We start from the raw sequence: 21,386 nt of genomic DNA on the forward strand, positions 1-21,386 counted from the left end.
GGTGAAAAATAGTGGGGGAGGAAGGGGGTTGTGTCCCAATGCCTAACTTGGTGCTCTAATGCCAGACCACAAATTTGTGAGTAATTGTCATAAACTGGCCCTACACACCTCCTCCATCCCCACACCCCTCCAAACCATTAAAAAAAAACGCTAAGTAACGCATGGGGTGATGACATAGAATTTGATGGTCTTAATCATCATACAGGAAAAATAACATGCACAAAAGAAAGTGTTGGGTAAATATATCAAGGAAGGCCCTGCAACTCTAACCTTTATGGAAGGCCCTTGGACATCCATCACAAAGCACCAGTATTCCACCATCTGCGCATATGATGCACAGATCATCACTGTCTCTGACAGAAGACTTACGACCTCTCAATAGGGACATAGCAAATTCATGTAGAGACACTCCATTTGAAGTGTAAATGTATCCATAGCTGCAGAGACATGAGACAATGTTAAACATCTAAATGGGTATGTGTCAGAAGAACTAGGTAAGCTAGCTAAAGAGGATAAAGATCCCTTGAAAAACAGCTAAACAGAAGAATGACACTGACGGTTTTTTGCGCGACGCCCAACCTGCATGAGCTTCAAATTGTGATGGACTAACCTAACCATGACAGGAAAGCAATCATTATGCCTTACATTACGGTTACGAAACCCTACACAAAGAACCAAGGTTTTCATTTTTTGGAAGAATTATGCAAGCTACAAGAATTGTACCTCAGAGTTGCAGCAAGAACAAACTATACCAGATCCCTGCTTATAACCGACAAGCAATTTCTGCCAATGATAAATGAGCAAATAACAAATATGTCACAACAAACCATATTTAGCATCTAGTACTTATAATATGTCTCAACTACTAAGGAAAAGGGTACAAAAGGGAATGCTCGGCACCTTTCCACGAGAATAATAAGCAACTTCAGTCCCATCGGGCAGTCCACCTTCCTCAAAAACCAACCAATGCATTTTCTGATCCCTAAATGCAATGACACTGACTATGAGAAAATGTGCTGACAGATGAAATCCAGAATAAACAAATGTCAGAGGAATGGTACCAACTTCTTTGTAATTTTCCATTGGGTCCTAGAGTGTACTGAAACACCAAGAGAACCAATTGTTGAGGAATTTGAAGCTGCAATGGATTTTGACAATCTGAATTAAAGAATACAGGCACCATACAAGTGAGAGGTAATATTTCATATAAAAGAAAATTAGTGGCAATTGACTAGCCAAAATATTCACCAACTTTTTTGAGATCTTGCTCTGCATTTTATCTCTGTAAGAGTTGCACATCGGGGCAGCTTCATTTGAGTGTGGAGAAAGAACAGGATTGGATAACCTTGATGGTTCCAAATAAAAGTATGTAAGAGAAAGATTGCAAAGTTTAGCATTTTTACCCAGAAAATTTGATGTTGCAGACAAAGCAAAAGTGAAAATATCAAACAGAGAAATATTGAGTATCATAACATACTTGTTTGGTGTCTTCAATTGATCCTTCCTTCCTGAGATTGTATGTGCTGAAGATATTCTAAGGGACTTTTTCCTTGAACATATTTCGACAGGCCTTAAAGCAATAACAGAACATCATTATTACATGTTTCCAAAACCATTTAGCCATGTTGAAAAAGTTCATTGCTTGCAAAATCAAGCAGAATTAGTCAATCAAAAAAGATACCAACTTTTTCTTTTTTCTTCCTCTACGCCTTTTTAGAGAAGTATCTGACGCAGTTGAAGCTTCAGAAGAATTTATGTTCAGGACAGGATTAGATATCCTAATTTTGCAAAAACAATATCAGCAATGTCATAACAACAAAAGCAGAGACTACTGAGAGCTTCTGAGTACGCAAACACATCTATACAAACAAAAAAGAAATATAAATTGCCGCATGACTATTCCTAAAAGGAAATCAAGTAAATGCTTACAGGAAAAAACCATAAGTTCAACTCTCGAAAAGATATCAATAATAAGGACACATGAATTGTGACAAAGAGTCCTTTAGTTGATGCAACTAAAAGTATTAAATCCATGACACTTTTCCAAGAGAATAATAAATAGTTTTAAGTTCATGACAAGCACCAGTTTGATTCCATTTATCAGAAGCATTGTTGCATTAAATACTAAAAGCCAACTGAGAGCAGTCACGCCAAATAGATTTTATAGACCATGCTCTTCCTATACAATTTCGCCTTTCGCTTAGACATGGGTTTGAGGTTTATGGATTCCTACGACGTCTTTCAGTTAATATACAATTATAACTAGTTCACTGTTAGGGAAGGAAATGAGGCAGGGATTCCGCATAAGTTTTTTTGTCTTTTTATTTGCTTAACAATTTAAATATTTGTAAATTGATAATATACTAATCCATACTTACACACATAGAGAAAAGAACTTCACTCTTCTCTTAAGCCAAGGTTAACAAGATCTGTCACTGTCTTCATCTACTGTTAATTGCTAAAAACAATTAAGCGACACGTGCTTATGCACACATGTAGACGTTAAGATTGACAAAATTAGACATTTACAATTTAGTTAACCTCTTTAATTTAATGTTACTACTGATAAACAACCACATCCCATATTTAAATATTTACAGAAAACAAAGCATGCAAGCTGGAAGGATTAAATCACTAATTTAGTTGACTAAGGACTTGTTCATATATCAACCCCCCTCCCCCCCCGCCCCGCCCCGACATAGCCTTAAACCCGCCTCGCCCGCATAGCTTAAAACTTGTCCTGCACCCGCCGCATTGCCATCCCTATTCAGCGTCAAATATTCATATATATTTATTTAGTTTCTTGATACATATACAGGGTCTGGGCCAAAGCTATTTAGTTTAAGGCCACAAGATTCGAAAGTTCCTTTACATTCTTAACACTTCATGCCAGTCAAACTAAGAGACTTAAGACACATAAAATAAATCTGATGGAGTATTAAGAAGATTAGAGTCTAGCGAAGCACCCAAAATTATAAATGTAATCATACATACCCAGCTTCAACTTTTATTGACTGAGATGGAGTGGCTTCTGATCTTAAAGAGATTATGCAAGAATCACAAATTTGGTCAATTTTTCCCACTGAAGTTGCAGCAAAAGACCCTGGCCACCATGAAAAATCAAGAAAAAGATCATTTCTTGTACTTGGGCGAAAATGTGTCACCATATTCAAGTTCACATAAGAAAACTCACCATTGCAATTCTGACATATGATATTTTCCTTCACAGGAATCGGGCCAATGAAGCTTCGAACTGTTGCTTCCAAGTTCTTCAAAGAACCTTTCCTACATTCTTTGACCACATCAAGGAGACTCTTTCCATTTTCCAGGCAGATATATTGTGATGCACGTCTATAAGTTTTACATGCATGGATCTCAAATTTGCCAGGAGGAACAACCTAAAAGAACCAGATTCGGTGTAAAACTTAAAGTGATCAGCGAGTTAATGGAATGTCAAGTACCAAACAACTAACAGTGTCAACAAAGAGTAAAAAAGAGAAACATAATTAACATATACTCACCCTGATACCCTTGCACAGATCACAAGAACATAGAATTCCAATATCTTTGACTGTTCCTCTCAGTGGAATTCCCTAAATTAAGACAACTTTAACCTTCAGAATAAAACAAAAATACTCAATTTCATGACCATATTTAGATTTCGGTCCAAACTACATGAGGAACAATTGATCAGAAAAGCTAGATAAGCTTTTTGACAAGAGAAACGGCACAGCAAGCTAAATGATATAGCTAAGTGCAATAATAAATCCAGGAAACATGCCCATAGTCTTCACTGTTTTCAACTCGCTTGACTCCCAGTCATGTTCAAGCTATAACTCTATAAACAGAGCATGCTCAACACACAGAGTTTTCTACATTCATATCGCATATTATAAACTGGCTCAATGGTTCTCCGATAACTATCCAGCAAGAAAACAGGCCGACCACTGGGCAACACCAAAAATTTCTTTCTACACGCAGTGTTTTCCGACCTATTTGTTTTGTAATTGTCATAGGCAGATCCAGAACTTAAATTTATGGGTTCCTACCATAACTTAAGTTAATATACAATATAGGGACCCTACAATATAAACTGGGTTGACAATTAAATATTTAGTAAATTTCTTAATATATATACATGGTCTGAATAAAAGCTACTCGGTCAGTGAATTCGCAAGTTATAATGTGGATCCGCCATTAATAACAGTAGTGTATGGGCTCGCTTACACGTATTCACTCGACTAATTCCATGGGGTACCTGCTACCTCCCTCCAGTTCAGGGACCAGGTAACTCTACCTAGGCTTGGACAAAAATAGGATGAAATAACTGAAGTGTTAATTCCTCGGCTGTGAATTGGCGGGTTACCAGTCCTTTCTTCCGCCAATGAATATGTATCTACTATTAAACCTCTGTCAAAATTATATGTAACCAGTCTGGTCTATCGAACCTAAATCATATCATTCCAAACAGAAGTATAGCATAGTTAATTACGTAATAATGTAAAATGGTATTTTCATGCAAGAGTTGATGTGTAAGGAAAAAAAATCATTACCCTCTTGCCACCATTATAGAAAACTGGATAGCCCTCGAGCAAACCAGTCTGAAAAAGCTCCTTAACGGTAGTAGGCCTTCCTATAATCGAAATCCTCTTCGATATTTCCATCTCTGATTCTTCTGCAGGAGATGCACCATTACATGTGATCAATTTCCCGTCCAACACTTCCAAATTCTCATTCGACATATCAAGAGGCTCCACATTCAGCTTCAAAACCGACCTTGTAAGCCTCCTCCCAGCAACAGTAGCACAGTTCACTGTCAACGTTGACTCCTCTTTGACTTCAACCTCCACCATTTCTTTCACACTCTCCACATTGCCAGAAATACCCTTGATATCATCCTTAATCACACCTGAATTACACTTGGAATCAGTCGATTCACCGCCATCAACATTAGCCGCTCTCTTCAACCTCTTGTTCCTCCTATACACAACAACTCCATTCCTATAACGATCCTTAATTGAAGCAACTTCGTTGAACCTAACGCCATGAACCGAACCGTTCGATTCCTGTTCAATGCAACACGGATCACCAGTACCGGTACCAATTCCGGCTCCGGCTTTGATAACCGGAGACTCAGCCATCGGCGCCGTCATCGGAAAACAAGAGAAAGTGAGCTATGGATCTGAGAAAAAGGGAGAATTTGAGTGAAACTGAAACCCTTCAGAGGAATTTGTGAGAAGAAGACGGAGCATTGGGTGGGGTGTTATTAGGGGGGGTGGGGTAAAGGAGGCAGAGAGCGTGAAAAATGTGAAAATTCATATTTAAGAATCTGAAAAAATATATATATGGGCAAATAAAAAAAATAATAAGCTGAAGAAAATATTTTATCGAGTTATTTTATTTTTTTATTTTATTATTATTGACTAGTTATTACGCTTATTCACGCGTCATCATTTCTCGTGTTTCTCGTCTAACTTGCATGTGTTAAGCATGCTATCAGTATTCATCCTGAGCTAGGATCGAACTCTCTGTGAGATTCATAATAGCATTTACTTATAGCTTTCTTATTCGTAGATAAAGCGGATTTTAAATTATCTTTCATTTCATGACATAACTTGTATAATGTGTTTTTATTCGTCGAAGTTCCACCTCACGTCAATCTATTATTTTTAGTATGACTTCATTATTTTATTATGTCTTTCGGAAAGAGATTTCGTAAAATAAGTGGGAGTGAAGCTAGCAAAAGTGGAAAATAAAATTATTTATATATGATTAGAATTATTTTTATGTACATCTTATAAATATTGAAAATCTTAGTCAATTTGTTCGTTTGTTTACTTCTTCACATTTTAAAACTGTGTTAATAAAAAAATTGTGTTCAATATTATTAAATAGAGAAGATAAAATAATGTCACACTAAATTGGCTATGTTATTTTAATTGTTGTTAATACCAATTATATCTTAATTTAATAAATTTATAATTATTTTTTAAAAAAAATAATTGAACTGACTGTCCAATTGCAGAAATATTCTATTTTTAGGAAAATATTGTAAAAGCACTTTCTATTTGTGTACTAGAGAAAAATGAAAATTATGGTCTTGGTTAAATTTTGACTAAAAAAATAATGTTTGTGTATAAACAACAAATAAAACTTATAATATGATGTGGTATTGTTTATTTTAAGTTAAGTTCATATGAATTTTTTTTATCAATATTATATTCATTGATTTTATTCACTCACTCAATATTAATCTTTTTCTATAATTAAATTTCATATGATTCATCAATCATCATTACCTAAAGAGCTTACAAAATGTGACTCTTTTCCTAGTGATATATTTGAAGTTTTGTCACTTATTATTTTAAACTATGTGTATAAATAGTCTTTTAAAAATTGTCATTTTAAAAAATATTAGAGTCTCATCTAATATTTGCTATAATTTATAAATTTTATATCGTAATTATTTAATTATAGAAAATTTTTAGTTTATACTAAAGTAATCTTATATACTCGCTCCTCTTTCTTTTTGTACAATTTTTTTGGGTTGATTTTTATGTAGAAGTGAATTTGTAAGCCCATTTGATATTTATGTAAATAGGCATTTGATCATAAATTTTAAATATTTTTTTTACTTTACTTGAAAGTTATGAAGTTAGTATTAAAGAAATAGACATGTTGAAATATACAAAAGAATATTTACAACGATATTCATGCTTGAATGAATTTAAATACAATTTCAAAAGTGAAAAATGAGCTAAAAAATAACCAAATCTGAAATACAACCTCAAGTTTAATTTTTTTATAAAAAAAAATATGGTCAAATTTTGATTTTACTAATTTTTCACATTCACTCAACTTTTTGGCATTTCTTATGGTACATTTTATTGTTATTTGGTTATTAAGTGATACAATTACTTTTCAAAGTAATGATTAATGAAGTAGGTATTTAGTTTAATGAAGTAATTAACATCAAATCAATTGTTCCAAAGGCATGAAGTAATAATTAATACTTTATTGCTTAATAATGACCACATTGTATTATCTTATACATTATTAGTATTATATTTATTCTTTGAAAATTTTGAATGTGCAAAGATGTTTTTTGGCACTAGCTTGAGTGACATCTAATGTTTACTCTTACAATGTATTTCAAAGATACTTTATCATCCAATGAAAAATAAAGGAAGAAATTTAATTTATTTTTAAGTCTAAGTAGATATCATATTTTTTCCTATCATGTATAGTATATTGCCACTTGTAGCCTTGTGATTAAGGGAATAAACTTTATAAGATCCTTGCTCTTAATATAGTGATTAGTGAATTTGGAATTATTTTCTTACATAATAAGGGAAGAAAAACTAGGTACTCTACCATGCTTAATTAGCATAAGATATGTGCAACCATTTTGATCATGAGGTAGTACTCTTATGTTTGTGTATTAGAAAGGACTATATATTCTAATATAATAAAATAGGTCATTTCATCATGAACGATTGAGACAAGATGATAAATATTTTTTAATCATTAATTAGAAGAACTGAATTTGAGCGTTGATGATGAAATTGCATTTGGTAGAAAACATGTTTTTAACTTCAAAGTGGGCTTTTTACGTGAATTTAGACTAATAAGACCAGTGGCGTAGCCACATAGTATCAAGGGTGTCCAATTGGACACCCTTCGTCGAAAAAAAAAATAGCATACTTACAAGTAAAATGATATACGAAATGTTTAAATAACCTATTTTGAACACCCTTAACATAACAAGTTGCTATTTTTGGACACCCTTTAAGACATCAAATAGATGAGATTTCTCAGCGTGAATTCATACTAATCAAGTCTCAAGGGATACCGAACACCAAATGAGAAATCAGACAACTACCAACCATTCATACAAAATCTCAAATCACAAATGCAATACAAACTTCATACAATAACCTAGGAAAACATAATGCTTTAATTTAAATAAACCAAATCATAAACAACACACAATTAAACATTTATACAACACTTAACCATTATTCTGGCCATATTAGGCCTAATACATAATATTAAGTAGATTACAAACACATACTACATTTAGTAAAATAAAAAAAAAAGTCAATAAAAACAAAGTATAAAAAAACAAGATTAGCATATATAATATGCCTTGCCTTTGAGATAATTCTCTTCTTTTTACTACTATAATTAAATTCCTAGAGCCCATCAAAAGACTCAAATGCCAAAGGATTAGAAGTTGCCCTTAATTAACCACCAAACCATGAAGAACATATCAATTACCTTCCACCATGGGACTAATCAAGATTAATCTTCATAAATGCATGATAATAATTATTCCCATCAAGCACCATCACCAAAACCATATTTTCCGGTTACCCTTTTACTATCATTATGATCTGCGATCCCAGTCTTTTATGTTTACTCAGTAGTTTTTCGTCTTCCTCCATCGAACGAAAATTACAATAATTCAAGAAAACTACACCTAGAGGGTTTGATTAACTTAATAAGAATGGGATAGATGTTCATGAAGGCAAATTGAAGGTCACTTAAGTAGGGATAATGTGATCTTTTTTAGGTTAAGAAAGAACCAAAAACTAAAGTAGGAAAAAAGAGTAAAAATTAGGAGGGGTGGGGTTGGCAAGTTTAGAATCTTACAAGGGATATGCCAAGGGTACCTCTTTACAAATATCACAAAAAATGTTGGCATATATTTCTTTTAATGGCCTAATATTCCTTTCCCACCCTTGAATAGTTTATATTGTCATTTGCTTTACTTTTTTGTACCTAGAACTATTTATTATTATTATTATTATTATTATTATCATTATTATTAGGGAAAAGGGTCTGTTATACCCCTCAACTTTGTCATTTGGAGCTGATATACCTCTCGTTATGAAAGTGACTCATATATGCCCTTACCGTTATACAAACGGCTCACATATACCCCTGCCGTTACAAAATGGCTCACATATACCCTTCATTTAATGGAAGTTAAAAAAATTAGTTTTAAATTTATATTTATTACTTTTAATTTCAATTATTTAGGGGTATATATGATTCTTCTATCAAAGTTAAAGGTATATTTTAATTTTTTAATACATAAATTATTTTTTGACTTCTTTTATTATAATTATTTGAGTTTCTTATTCTTATTTTATTTTTCTCTTTCATTCCTTTGTTTAAAGAAAAAAAATTTAAACTATTTTTTTTGTCTATATTGTAATTTGATTTTTGTATTCGAAGAAAAAAATTTGGTCATCTACGATAAGTTTTACAAGAATATTAGTGAAACATAAATAAATTTGATTATCAAAATAATAATTCTAAATTAGTCATTGAAACCAAAAAAGTCAAAAAAATATATTTGACGAGGATTAAATTTACTCATATGGGATTATATATTGTAGAAAAAAATGATTAAAAGTTAAATTAAAATTATCTTTTTTTTCATTTCCGTTAGAGGAAAAGGGTATATGTGAGCCATTTGTTTATAAGTAGGGGTATATATGAGTCACTTTCATAACAAGGGGTATATCAGCTCCAAATGACAAAGTTGAGGGGTATATCAAACCCTTTATTAACCATGTAAAAGAAATTGTTGGTTAGTTCATATTTCCCTAATTTATTGTGATTTTTATTTTTATGTTATAAGAGGCTTATACATGGCTGAATATAAAACTTTTCATCTTTAATCAGAGATTTTGAGTTTGAAACTTGAGAACAGGAGGAGAAGATATTTGTAGGTGAAATTTTACATACTATGTGGTTAAACAATGCTTTTCTAAAAACGGTTATTAAGAATGATAATTGAGTGGATGAATTAAGATTTATCTTACGAGTTTATCGATTTAGTAGTTTTGACTCAAATATAACATGTGTATGCATATAAAATTCATAAAGCACAAAAAAAAAATAGAATTAAAATTCAGAAAACAAAATGGATCGGGGCAAATAAAATATTACGAAACTAATAATAAGTAACGTTAAAAGGGGTTCAATCAAACCTTTAAACATATTGTACAAATAGAGTAAAAATTATTATATGTGACTCGTTGAGTTATATCTCGATAAAAATTCAAGTGTAATGATAAAGGCGTTCGAAATTACTTTCATTTATACGGTTCAAATTATAATTGAGACGTCATATAATTTTTTGATTACGCCCAAAGCTATACGTGTGTTTGTTGAATATAATAAGAACTTTTTGAGGTGACACAAGCAGTACTATTAATTAGTACAATTTTTTTTATGAAACTTAGAAATTTGTACTAATAAACTTTAATTTGATTGCGTAATGTTCTTTTATAGTCTTAACCTTTGAAGATTTATGTATACGCATGTATACGCATGATAAAGAATAACTAATCTCGAGATTGATTTTAGATTAAATTTATTTCACATTTGAATGAATAACATTAGGAAATATAACTTATTATGAAATTACTTATTTCGATTTTTGAGATTTTAATGTTATGTTTAACCCATATAGATGAGGCAACATACGTAGAATAATTTGCTTCCAATCAAACGAGCTCAAGAGTTTAAGATATATACATCATCAAAATATATAAAGAATATTGTATCTAGTATTAGGTTTATCCAAATGATATACGTCGGTAAACCTCTTAAAAAGACGGAATTGCTAATCTTGAAAATAAAACGAATTACATACTATAACCAGTAAAAATTACTTAAAATATAGCGTAAAAATTTCTTACAATATATATAACTTAAACTCATGTAACAAAAAACACACACAACCATTAATACATCACTAAACCATTATTATTCTGTCCATATTAGGCCTAATACATCAAAACACTCATTAACTATTTGTAGCTTACAAACACAAGAAAAATACTGAAATAAGAAATAATAAGTAAAGGACTAAATAATTAGCATAAAATGCTAGTCTTTTTTACCATAAATTTAATTCTTATATATATATATATATATATAGAGCCTATCAAGAGACTCAAATGCCAAAGGATATAGAAGCTGCCCTTAATTACCTTACACCATGGGACTAATCAAGATTAATATCTTCATGATCACTAATCAAGATTAATATTTTCATGAATGATAGTAATTCCCATCTAATACCATCACCAAAACCATCATTTCTGACGCTTTTAGTCTTTTCTGTTTTTCTCAGTAGTTCTTCCTCTTCCTCCATCGAACGAAAATTACGAAAAATAAAGAAAACTACCCTTAGAGGGTTTGATTAAGTTATAAGGATGGAATATTGGTGATGTTCATGTAGGACAAATGAAGGTGACTTAAGTAGGGAAGAATGTGATCACTTTAGGTAAAGGAAAAACAAAAATGAAAGTAGGAAAAAGGAGTAAAAATTAGAGGGTTGGTTGGCAAGTTTAGAATCTTATAAGGATATGCCATTGGTATACCTCTTACATCACACAAAAACAAAAATGTTTGTTTCTTTTAATGGCCTTATATTCCTTTCCCACCCTTTTAAACTTTTTTTTTTAATATTGTCATGCTTTACTTTTTTTATTTTTTTGTAGCTAGTACTATTTAAATTATTAATTATATAAATAAAATTATGTTGTTTCTTTTAATGACATGAAAGGGGAGAGTTCAGGGTTTTAAAGAAGTCAAGTAAAAATATATTTAAAAAAAATTAACGTGTCGATAAATAGAGTCGTTATATATGTCAGGTGGATGAAGATTTTTGGATAGATGCACCTAGAAACATTTCTAGACAAACATTAGGTCTAGTCGACATCTAGTGTGTTTCGCGAATCGCTGAATGATAGTTCGGATAGAAAATCCACGCTCTCAGTAGATCGAGTATGAAATTAATAAAATGAGATAGTTTAGGTATGTTTTTGATACGTCAGTTTTTATTATATTGTAATTAAGAGGATGAAATCATCATTCACATGGCGGAATTTCAGATAACTAAAATAAAGTAGTTTAAACTTTGTATAACCAACAAATGTGATATGATGAACATAATACAAGTTAGAAGTTTTGAGTTAGAAATTTAAATTATATTATAAAAATATTTCACTAAATAGTCATACTTATATCCTTATTCAATTCTTATATTGTAATAACATCATTATAATTTTACGATATAACTTATTTATCAATCAAACTACGCGTTAAATATTGAAATATAAGGGGAAAAAAACTTTTTGAGGTGACATGTGCAGTACTATCAGTTAGTACAGTTTTTTAATGAAACTTGTACCAAAATAAACTTTAATTTGATTGCGTAATGCTCTTTATATTGTGAGAATCTTGATTTTTGATGATTCATATAGTATATCTGGCCAATGGTTAATAGGTCAATATATATTTTTTTTAATTTATAAATCAAATTGTGTTTATTATATAATTTAACTTCTTTACATATTGAGAAAATATTAGACACATGGATATTTGTTAAGGTTGAATATTGTTAAGATCGTTCGGTATTCAGAATTTTGATTAATTTAAATTTAGCAATAAATGCCATGGTGTTCCGTATTCACGCTTAATTTGAATTTAGCAATGAATGCCAACGGTTTCAATATTCGAAATTTATTGATTCGATAAATTCACCAATTTAACTAATTCAAATTCATCTCGAATAAATTCAATAAGGAGATAAATCGCTCTCTGTCAAGAAGATTTGATAACCTAATAATGGAAGCTTTTGGAGCATTACTTAGAGAATAATACCTAGATACCCAAAAAACAAAAGGCATAATACATAAATATGCTATTTAACTTGGCTTCGAATCACATTTATGCCCTTCAACTTTGGGTTTGCACAAGTAGACACTTAAACTTGTGTAAAGTTGAACAAAAAGACACACATGTCATTTTTCGTCCTCATCATGTAGGACTCATGTGTTTATTTATTTAAAAGTTGGATAGTTAAAGTGTCTGTTTGTGCATTATGAAAGTTGGAGGTCGAAGTTATAGTTTGAAGCCAAGTTATGTATTATGCCAAAACAAAAGGCAATCAAATATTCCTAAAGTACAATAGTTTATACTTATGTTAATAATATTTATATGTTTATGTATTCCAATATGTACTATTTTTTCTTTTTTTTTTTCACTCAAATATCTTTCTTTATTTTCCTAATTGTTTTTTTTTTTGGCTTTGTACTTTGTGGCTTAATCTTGACATCAATAGCCAGCATATAATTCAGCACATTCTATGGCATATTCAGTACACATTTCCATTTTCTTTTCTTAAAGAATTATAATTTCATATTAAAAAGATATGTTTTCTTTATTAATAACATATACCGCGAGATATAGTAATATATATTAAATCTTGAACACTATTAGCAGTTTCTAACTTCGCCATAGTGCCATATTTGGGGGGGGGGGTTACTAAGCATGTCGAAGATGGTTAATTGAAAACCCTTTTTCGAAAAAGTATATTATATATATAGATCAAACGTTATTTTAATTTGACATACATACACATATATTAATCTTGAAGACGGTTGAATACCGTTAATAAAATTTCTGACTTTGTCACTATGTTGTTTTACTATACATAGAGAATAATATCACACTTTTGTTAGTGTGTACTTTCTTGTCTAAAAATATCCACTATGCCTTGCCATTGTATATAACAATCTTATTTGGTTCTAATTTTTTATTGTCTATATCTTGCTTTTAGTTATTCTGAGAATAAATTACAATGGTAATAAATGTGCTAGACTATATAGCTCGTAACTCTGCAAAAATGTTGTTGCACCTGTGTTAGATCGATTCTCAGAAAATGTACGTAGTACTTTTGGAAGATCTAACGTGTATCAGGAGACATTTGCTGAAGAGTCCGAGCAACATAATGTGAAAATGTGGATTGGTTTACCTAAGGTTAGGATGAATGCTCCGCGAGAATGCTAGTCGTGATTCAAGAGAACCATCTCTTTCCACTCTTAACTGCCTTCAGTTTCATAACAAGATCCTCTCTTTGTGCTTCTACTTCAGCATACTTAAGACTCATTTGAAAGTATCGTTCTCGAATGTCTTTTAGTTCTGTTTCTAGTAAAGCCTTTGTATGTTCGAACCTTTTCACCATTTCGTTGTCCCCTTCTGATTTCTTGGAAGCCGGTGAATGTCCTCTACGTTCCTCAGTCTTGAACCTACAAGAATAACAGCTCAAAAGACTCGAACATCATACATTACTCGTTCCACATACTTAAACAATGCAGGTGTTCTATTATCTTTGCTAAGTGAATGTGTTGTATTAAATGACTTTACTAGGTAATTTCATTAAGTTGAGTGACCTTATAAGGAATCAACTGTTTCATCAACCAGACTTCGTTTCTTGTCTCCTTAGAGCTCGAGGATAAGATGGTGCTAGCCTATAGAACATAACATGTTGAAGTAAGGTTGTTAAGTTCTATATTGAGATGATGGATCGTTGATAAATATTCCGATAGCTTATATAACATATCATGTAGATATATCGTAGTTCAGCATGTTTTGCATAGCTATTTTCTGCTAAGCATAGCCCTTTTAAGGTCCTGTCTGCAGAAACACAGCTAAAGGGCGGAAGGGGGTTCATCCGAACTCAATGAAGCTACTTCACCTGAAAATCACACTATACATACAATGACTTTCTTTTTTGTTTTTTGTATTTGAAGTAGATGATGCACCCCCGCGAGCAACAAGAAAAAACTAATAATGCGACAGATTTAAATTCCAAGAGATTGAAACATACCTTTGAAGCTGAATTTTGTACTTCTTATTTGCCTCTAATGCTTCAGCAAGCTTGTTCTCAAGCAATTGTATTCTAGCCAAGTAATCCACTTCAACGGAAGAAGTAATTTTGTCGGAGAAACTATTTTCACCCTGGATGAACAAAAGTATTTTGAAAGAGCAAAAAGGGAGTTAAGCATTTGACAGGGAAAACTTGAAACTCAAAAGACCAGCTAGGCCCATTGGTGATATATTGTGCTTCACTATGTTGCTCAGACTCTTCAAAAATGTTGTCAGGTGCTTGTTCGATCCTCCAAAAGTAGTGCTTGTCCGAAGGATACGATACAGGTGCGGCAACATTTTTGGAGAGTCTGAGCAGCATACTGCTTCAAAGGTGAAAAATGAATAGAAGGGAATAAAGGGTACCTCTGATTCACTACTTTTGCGATCTGAATGAAGTCGATCTACCCGAAGTTCTTGGGACTGACTAAGCTTTTGAGGTGCTCTATTGAAGTTAGTGTACTTGTTGTTGCTCTTTGGAGTATCATTCTGTTCAAACTGCAAAAGAACATAAAGTTCTGCCATTCATCCGCGTTTATGTGAAAAACAGTAAAAGGATTAAGAAAAAACGTTGAAATAAGCTAACCTTTTTGGCGTATAATTTTTTCTCCTCCTCCATCATTTTCACCTCCGCTTCGAGTGCTTGAACTTTCTTCAAGAAATTATCCTTCTCCTCCTCCATCTTGTATATTTTCTGCCGATATTGCTCATTGTCTCTCTTAGTTTCACTAAGCTCAGTTCTCAAATCAGTCACTTGTGCAAAAAATTTCTCCTTTTCAGTTAACTCACTTTCCATTTGCTCAACTTTTTCTTCCAAGCAAATTCTCCTTCTGTTGCTGTTCTCCAACTCCGATAAGACCTTCTGTAAGTTGGAGATCTTGCTAGTAAACGAGGCCTTTTCAGCCTTCATTTCTTCAAAATCTCCGGATATTTTCTCCAGTGATGCTTCTAAATTTTCCTTTTCGGATATGCACTCTGTGAGCTCACTCTTCAGATTGAACACTTCATCCTGAAGCTCCTTTGTTTTCTGCAGCTGAAACTTCAGATTAGCACTTCCTTCATGAAACTTTTGATGTTCATAACGCGAAAGAGTGAGCTGCAACTCAAGGTCATTAATAGACGTCTTAAGCTTTTCTTCATTCGCCCTGTAATTTGGTAAAAGTTTCAAAATCTTTGCATGATCAACCATCAGCTTCTCATAACTTTGTCTTGAAGCAGCAAATTCCTTCTCAATCGATGTACATTTTGATTTGAAGTCATCAAGCGCAGATACGAGCTTTTCTTTATCAGCACGTAAACTGGAAACTTCGTTTACAGTGTCAGTGGCTAATCTCCTTTCCTCATCCATTTCAGAAATTTGCTTGGTTAGTTGTTCTACCTCTTTCTCGAGGCGCTCAACTTCCATCAACTTCTCTGAGTATTTCTGATTAGACAAACTTTCTTGTTGCACGAGTTTCTCAGTTTCGTTCTTGTTCTCTTGAATGAGTTCGTCTAGTTCAGCATTCAGTTTCTCCTCTTTCAAGGAAAAATCTTTCCACATTGAATCGAGATTTTCTTCAAGAGCCTTAACCTTTATCAAGCTATTAGACAAGCTTTTCTGTGATTCATGCAGTTGAGCTTCTAGCTGCATACGATGCTCGTCCTGTTCCACGTTCTTCCTTTCCATTTCAAGAAGATTTTTTAAAGATCCTTGTAACTTTTCATTCTCATTCATGAGATGTTCACATTCTTCTCGAGTTTGTGACCATAGGATCTGCATGTCTTCTAATTCTTCTTTGAGATTAGCAATGCTCATTTTCGTCTCACTCTCCATCTTCTCAATTTCTTCTTGAAGATTCATTATGACAGACTTGGATTCTTCCAACTCCGATTGACGAGATTCTCCCTCAACTGTCATGAGCCTAATTTGTGCTTCCATATTTTCATTCTTCTCTGTCAATCCTACAAACTGATCCTCCAGTGTATGTTTTTCACTTTCGAGCTGTGCTAGTTTTCTTTTCAGAAGCTTGTTCTCAGAAACTAGAGCATTCATGTTATTGTTGAGCTCCTTATAATCACTTTGCAGATCATCCAAGCAGCTAGAGGTCTTGGCACTTTCTCTCGAGACGATTTTCAGGTTTTTTTCCACCTGATCCTTTTCCTTTTGAAGACCAGATACTTTACCTTCTAGTTCTCTTTGATGCTCCAAAATGCGCCTTTTCTCCTCCTCGTTGCTTTGTAACTCTGAATGTTTTTTATCCAACTCTTTTAGTAGACCGGAACATTGCATTTGTAGTTCTGCCTTTGAGCTCTCATGTGCTTGAACCTCAAGACCGTAATCTTCCAGCTTTCTATTTCTCTCCTGGATCTCCTGTTCATGCTGTTTCAGACATTCCTCGCATTCAACTATTCTAGTTTCCAAGAGATTGTTCAGGTCAAACAGATACGTAAGGACACAGCCGGTTGTCAATAGTTTTGAAGACCTTGCACCGTCCTCGTTCAAATTTGCCAAGTTTTCCAGGTGATGTTTGCACTGATCACTCACACTGGAAGAAACTTTATGCCACGGTCTCTTTAGATGGTGGAAAGCTACTTCAAGCTGCTTCACTAATTGAGTGAAGTCTTCGGAGTTTTCCTTTTCACTAGCTCGACTACCGGACTCCTTAAACTTGATCAGAAGATCCAGGTTTTCCTGAGTAAGCTCAGCACAATCCCACTCGAGCTCCTGTATTTTCTCTCGTAATGCTTCAATATCTCTTATTAGCTCAGTACTAGCTTCCTCAGAGTGTCCATTCTCCGTCTGTCTGTTCATTGTCTGTTCACTCTCAAGCTCATGATTCTTGTCTTGTAACGGCTTTGTGAAGGATTGATCACTTCTTTGCAATGTCTCTTCCGATTCTTTCCAAGATGAAAATTTCTCTATTTCCACTTTCTGCTGTTCTATAGTTTCTTCAAGCTCCTGAAGAAGTACGAGGAGCTCGATATTTGATTCCTGACTTCCTTTTAGTTGTAAGGCTAAACTTGCATTGAACTCCTGTTGATGTCTTACTTCATTTTCCAGTTCCTCCTTCTGACCTCTCGGTTGAAATATCGAATCCTCTGCCACATCGTGTTTCGATGTTGACTCCTGCAACATCAGTTTGAGATTCTCAATCTCTCTTTTCAAGTTACCTTGCTCTGAATAGGAAGCTGAGAGATCCATCACCAAGTCTGCTTGCTTTTTCGACTGAGACGCAAATTCCTCTCTCAGTATGTCCAAATCGAGCATGAGCTTCCGAGCATTTCTCTCCCACATCTTGGCTTCTATTCGGAGTTCTTCAATTGTATCTTCTGCAGCCTCCAGAAGGTTTCTTGAAGAGCCTGAGTTTGTCACAGAAGATGCTGTGAAATCTTTTCCGTTGTTCTGCAGATGCTCCATAGAAATCGTGGCTTTTGTATTATATGATGATCGGCTTGAAACAGTTTGATCATCGATGAAATGATCGTTCTGAGGTGAAGTATGGTCAGGACTTGCTCTAACTTGCTTGGATCCTTCATTCTTTAAGTGATTTCTGGAAGGGAACTTTTCTTTTCGCGTAAAACTCTCAGCTGAGCTAAAGCTGTTATTTGATCCGGATGCCGAGAAACTTCTCTCCTGAAATGAAATGAACAGGTAAATCAACCACACAACACACTGAATGTGGAAGAGAATTTACTACTTAAAACCGAGTTCAGTGCAAAAATCAAATAGATATCAGATTAAAATGTCTAAAATGTAATGTAAATATAGCAAAAAGTACATCAAATGAGCAATTGTCAAAAGATTTGATAGTCATACAGAGACAACTTCACTGTTGCTCACATCATGCTACTAAATTTGAAGTTTTAACTTGAAAAGTTAACAAACCTGTCAAGTTCAGCATAAAACAGTCAAAATGGATTAGAATTTGCATTAGTACCTTGATCTCAAGTTTACTTGGACCCGAGTTTGAGCCGGGATCATATGGAAGCACATCACTCCCAGCAGAGAAGTTGCCAGACTCGTTCGATTTACTGTCAACATCATGATCTAAAACATGCTCTTTCACACCAGAACCTGAAGATTTCAATTCATCTCTGAAAGTATATAACGAGTATTGAGTTAAATGGCGATCTCACTTTTACCTTATTTAGTATGATGAAGAAGTGGGGATTCATATAATACCTGAATTTACTCTTTGGTGTTAGGCAGTGAATTTTCACCTGTAAAAATAAGTTTGATAAGAAGTTATGTAATCGAAAAGTTATAGTTTTTACATGGTCCATATTTCTATTTATGTTGTTCGGACCCTCCAAAAATGTTGTCACACCCCTATCGGATCCTCTAAAATGCATAGCTTTTGAAGGATTCAACACACTCAGGTGTATTTTCTAAGAGTCCGAGCAACATTACCACAATACCTTAGAGAAAAATGGCGGGGGAAAGGACTTATCGATCATAAAACTTGCCTGTAGTGTTGTTCCCTGATTGCATTTCTTTAACGGAACCAAAACAGGAGAAGACATTCTTGAACCAACATATGATGCTAGATTAATTATTCCCTCTCCAAGTAGACCAGATCTAGCAGAGCCCTGTGTTGCAGAAACAACTAAGAAATTGAATAAGCAAGTCATCTTGAAACGTTCTAAACTTTGACACGTTTTATTCAGTACACACCTAAGTTTTTTCTAGTCCTACAAAGAGGGTGTCCACCGAATAAAACGTGCTAGAAAGTGAGATGAACTTGAAGGAAACTAGCTATGACATTATATTACTGTCAATGAAACAGATTTTCGAAGCAAAACACAAGGATTTCTATCATACCATTGAAACAACGAACTTGTAGAGTGATTCTTCGAGCTCTAGAGATGAATCGTCTTGTGAAATCCACACGGACTCCAAAAGTGTCTCTGGCCATTGACAGCTTCCGCTTTTCACGAGTGTTTTGCCTAGCTTTGCTACTGTCTTTCCAGTTTCTACACAGATTACAGACAAAGATAGCCTGTCCCATCCTTTTGGTACCTATACATTACAACATCATAATCAACTGTCAACAACCATAGTAATACCTCCGATACATTGTGCTATCGATAAGCTAAAAGAAACCACGTAACGGGAGTTCTTTAGTACAATTGAATCAACTAAACCAACATAGAACTATATCAAACAGTTCTATGTAAGGCATTACATATATCAGATTATACTCTGGTGCGAGTTGAAGTAAATTAAAGGCTGACCGAGCCAATGATGCTTTAACTGGTCTTTACGGATGATCAGCCACGATGTTTAGACTAAATGCTGCTAGTTCCAGACTACGTTGCTTGGACTCTTCAGAAATATTGTCGGATCCTTCAAAAACCTATGCATTTTTGGAAGACTTGACAAGGGTACGTCAACAATTTTGGAGGGTCCGAGCAACATACCATACACTATACTGTTGACTGTATTTGAAAATAAAATACTAGAAACTTTTATTAAAGTAAACAGAAATGGAGATGAATCTGACAAAACCGGACCTATCTTGCTCAGACTCTTCAAAAATGTCGCCTATATTGTGTGTCGGATCCTTTAAAAGTAGTGCTTTTTTTTGGTGAATCCGACAAGGTTGCAACAACATTTTTGAAGAGTCTGAGCAAACTCTACTGGAAAATCCAAATTATAGTTTATTGATACTGCATAAATTTGAAACTATAGCATTTACATAACTACATTAAATTATTTTTCATCCTATTAACTGTATGATCATCCTCTCAATTCAAGAATTACCATATATTATGAACATGATGATCAACTACCGACAAGGGACGGAGCTACAAGCCTATCTACAAATTCGACAAAACTCAGTAGCTTTGGCTCAAACCCTTTATAAAGCTACAATCTTTATCCAAAAAAAACAACAGACAATAATAGAAATCGAACAAAAGACTGAATTTTTATTTACCAAGAAATTTAAAGGGTATATAGAAAATGTAAATTTGTGTCTGAAACAACAACAACAACAGAGAGACTGTTTCTGATAGACCTTCAGCTCAAGAAAAACATTTTTCAAAGTAGTTTTGGAAACAAGAAAATACAGAACAATAACAACAACAAAATAATAACGTGATAACAGAAGCACAAGAAACAACAGAAAATAACATAAATCGAAGAACAAGAAACTACGAGAAGGTAGTACCTGAAGTAGTTGAAAATTTGAGAATCTGAAATCAACCCTTTCTCCTGATTTGTCCTGTTTATTATTCTGCTTCTGTAATTTGAACATTTTTTTTCTCTATTTTTATCACCTTAATGTCTTAATATTTTTTTGAAATATGATACATAAATGATACTAATTTTGTAAACAGAATAAGAATCAAGAGAAAATATAATCAAGAAACAAGAAAAATAGAGAAGTTAGCTAATTGGTCTGTATAAATGAACTTGTTATAGGTTGTTATATTGTTTTCTGTTTGTATGATGTTGCATTTGAGCTTATTATAAAAACTTTATATTATAACTGTACAAAGTGAAAGGACAAAAAATTGAGGAATTTGTGTTTCTTGACACTCAAATAAAAGAGTCATCTTATAATACTCTCTCGGTTCATGTTTGACTTGACACATCTCTTACGAAATAATAACATTATAATCAGTGTAGAGTCTGGAAAAAATAGGATGAACGTATACCTTTTAAT

The 21,386-nt window shown here is 33.3% G+C and overlaps 2 protein-coding genes across 3 annotated transcripts in view; both read right to left on the reverse strand.

The window, feature by feature from the left end:
* Nucleotides 1–5,305, reverse strand: part of LOC107031751 — a 9,324-nt gene extending 4,019 nt beyond the window's left edge. Inside the window, exons 1-12 of one of the 2 annotated variants that reach the window (XM_015233219.2) lie at nt 4,554–5,305; nt 3,522–3,593; nt 3,194–3,398; nt 2,995–3,103; nt 1,686–1,778; nt 1,478–1,570; nt 1,253–1,345; nt 1,066–1,158; nt 901–982; nt 724–783; nt 558–610; nt 271–437 (exon numbers count right to left, since the gene is read on the reverse strand). In XM_015233219.2, the coding sequence (XP_015088705.1) occupies nt 271–437; nt 558–610; nt 724–783; nt 901–982; nt 1,066–1,158; nt 1,253–1,345; nt 1,478–1,570; nt 1,686–1,778; nt 2,995–3,103; nt 3,194–3,398; nt 3,522–3,593; nt 4,554–5,153 (1,720 nt within the window). In that variant the 5' untranslated portion in view covers nt 5,154–5,305. The remainder of the gene's footprint in view (nt 1–270; nt 438–557; nt 611–723; nt 784–900; nt 983–1,065; nt 1,159–1,252; nt 1,346–1,477; nt 1,571–1,685; nt 1,779–2,994; nt 3,104–3,193; nt 3,399–3,521; nt 3,594–4,553) is intronic. The other variant, XM_015233221.2, reaches the window with a different exon arrangement.
* Nucleotides 5,306–13,433: 8,128 nt separating this feature from the next.
* On the reverse strand, nt 13,434–21,222 carry LOC107029710 (myosin-11-like). The gene is made up of 9 exons (XM_015231152.2): nt 20,889–21,222; nt 19,538–19,735; nt 19,183–19,305; nt 18,899–18,936; nt 18,654–18,810; nt 15,323–18,349; nt 15,103–15,234; nt 14,699–14,829; nt 13,434–14,117 (listed from the first exon to the last, which is right to left on the reverse strand). The coding sequence occupies exons 1-9, from the start codon at nt 20,973–20,975 to the stop codon at nt 13,886–13,888; spliced, it is 4,125 nt and encodes a 1,374-aa protein (XP_015086638.1). The 5' UTR covers nt 20,976–21,222; the 3' UTR covers nt 13,434–13,885.
* Between the last annotated feature and the right edge of the window lie 164 nt (nt 21,223–21,386).

Source organism: Solanum pennellii, chromosome 9, assembly GCF_001406875.1.
Source record: "Solanum pennellii chromosome 9, SPENNV200".
NCBI lineage: Eukaryota > Viridiplantae > Streptophyta > Magnoliopsida > Solanales > Solanaceae > Solanum > Solanum pennellii.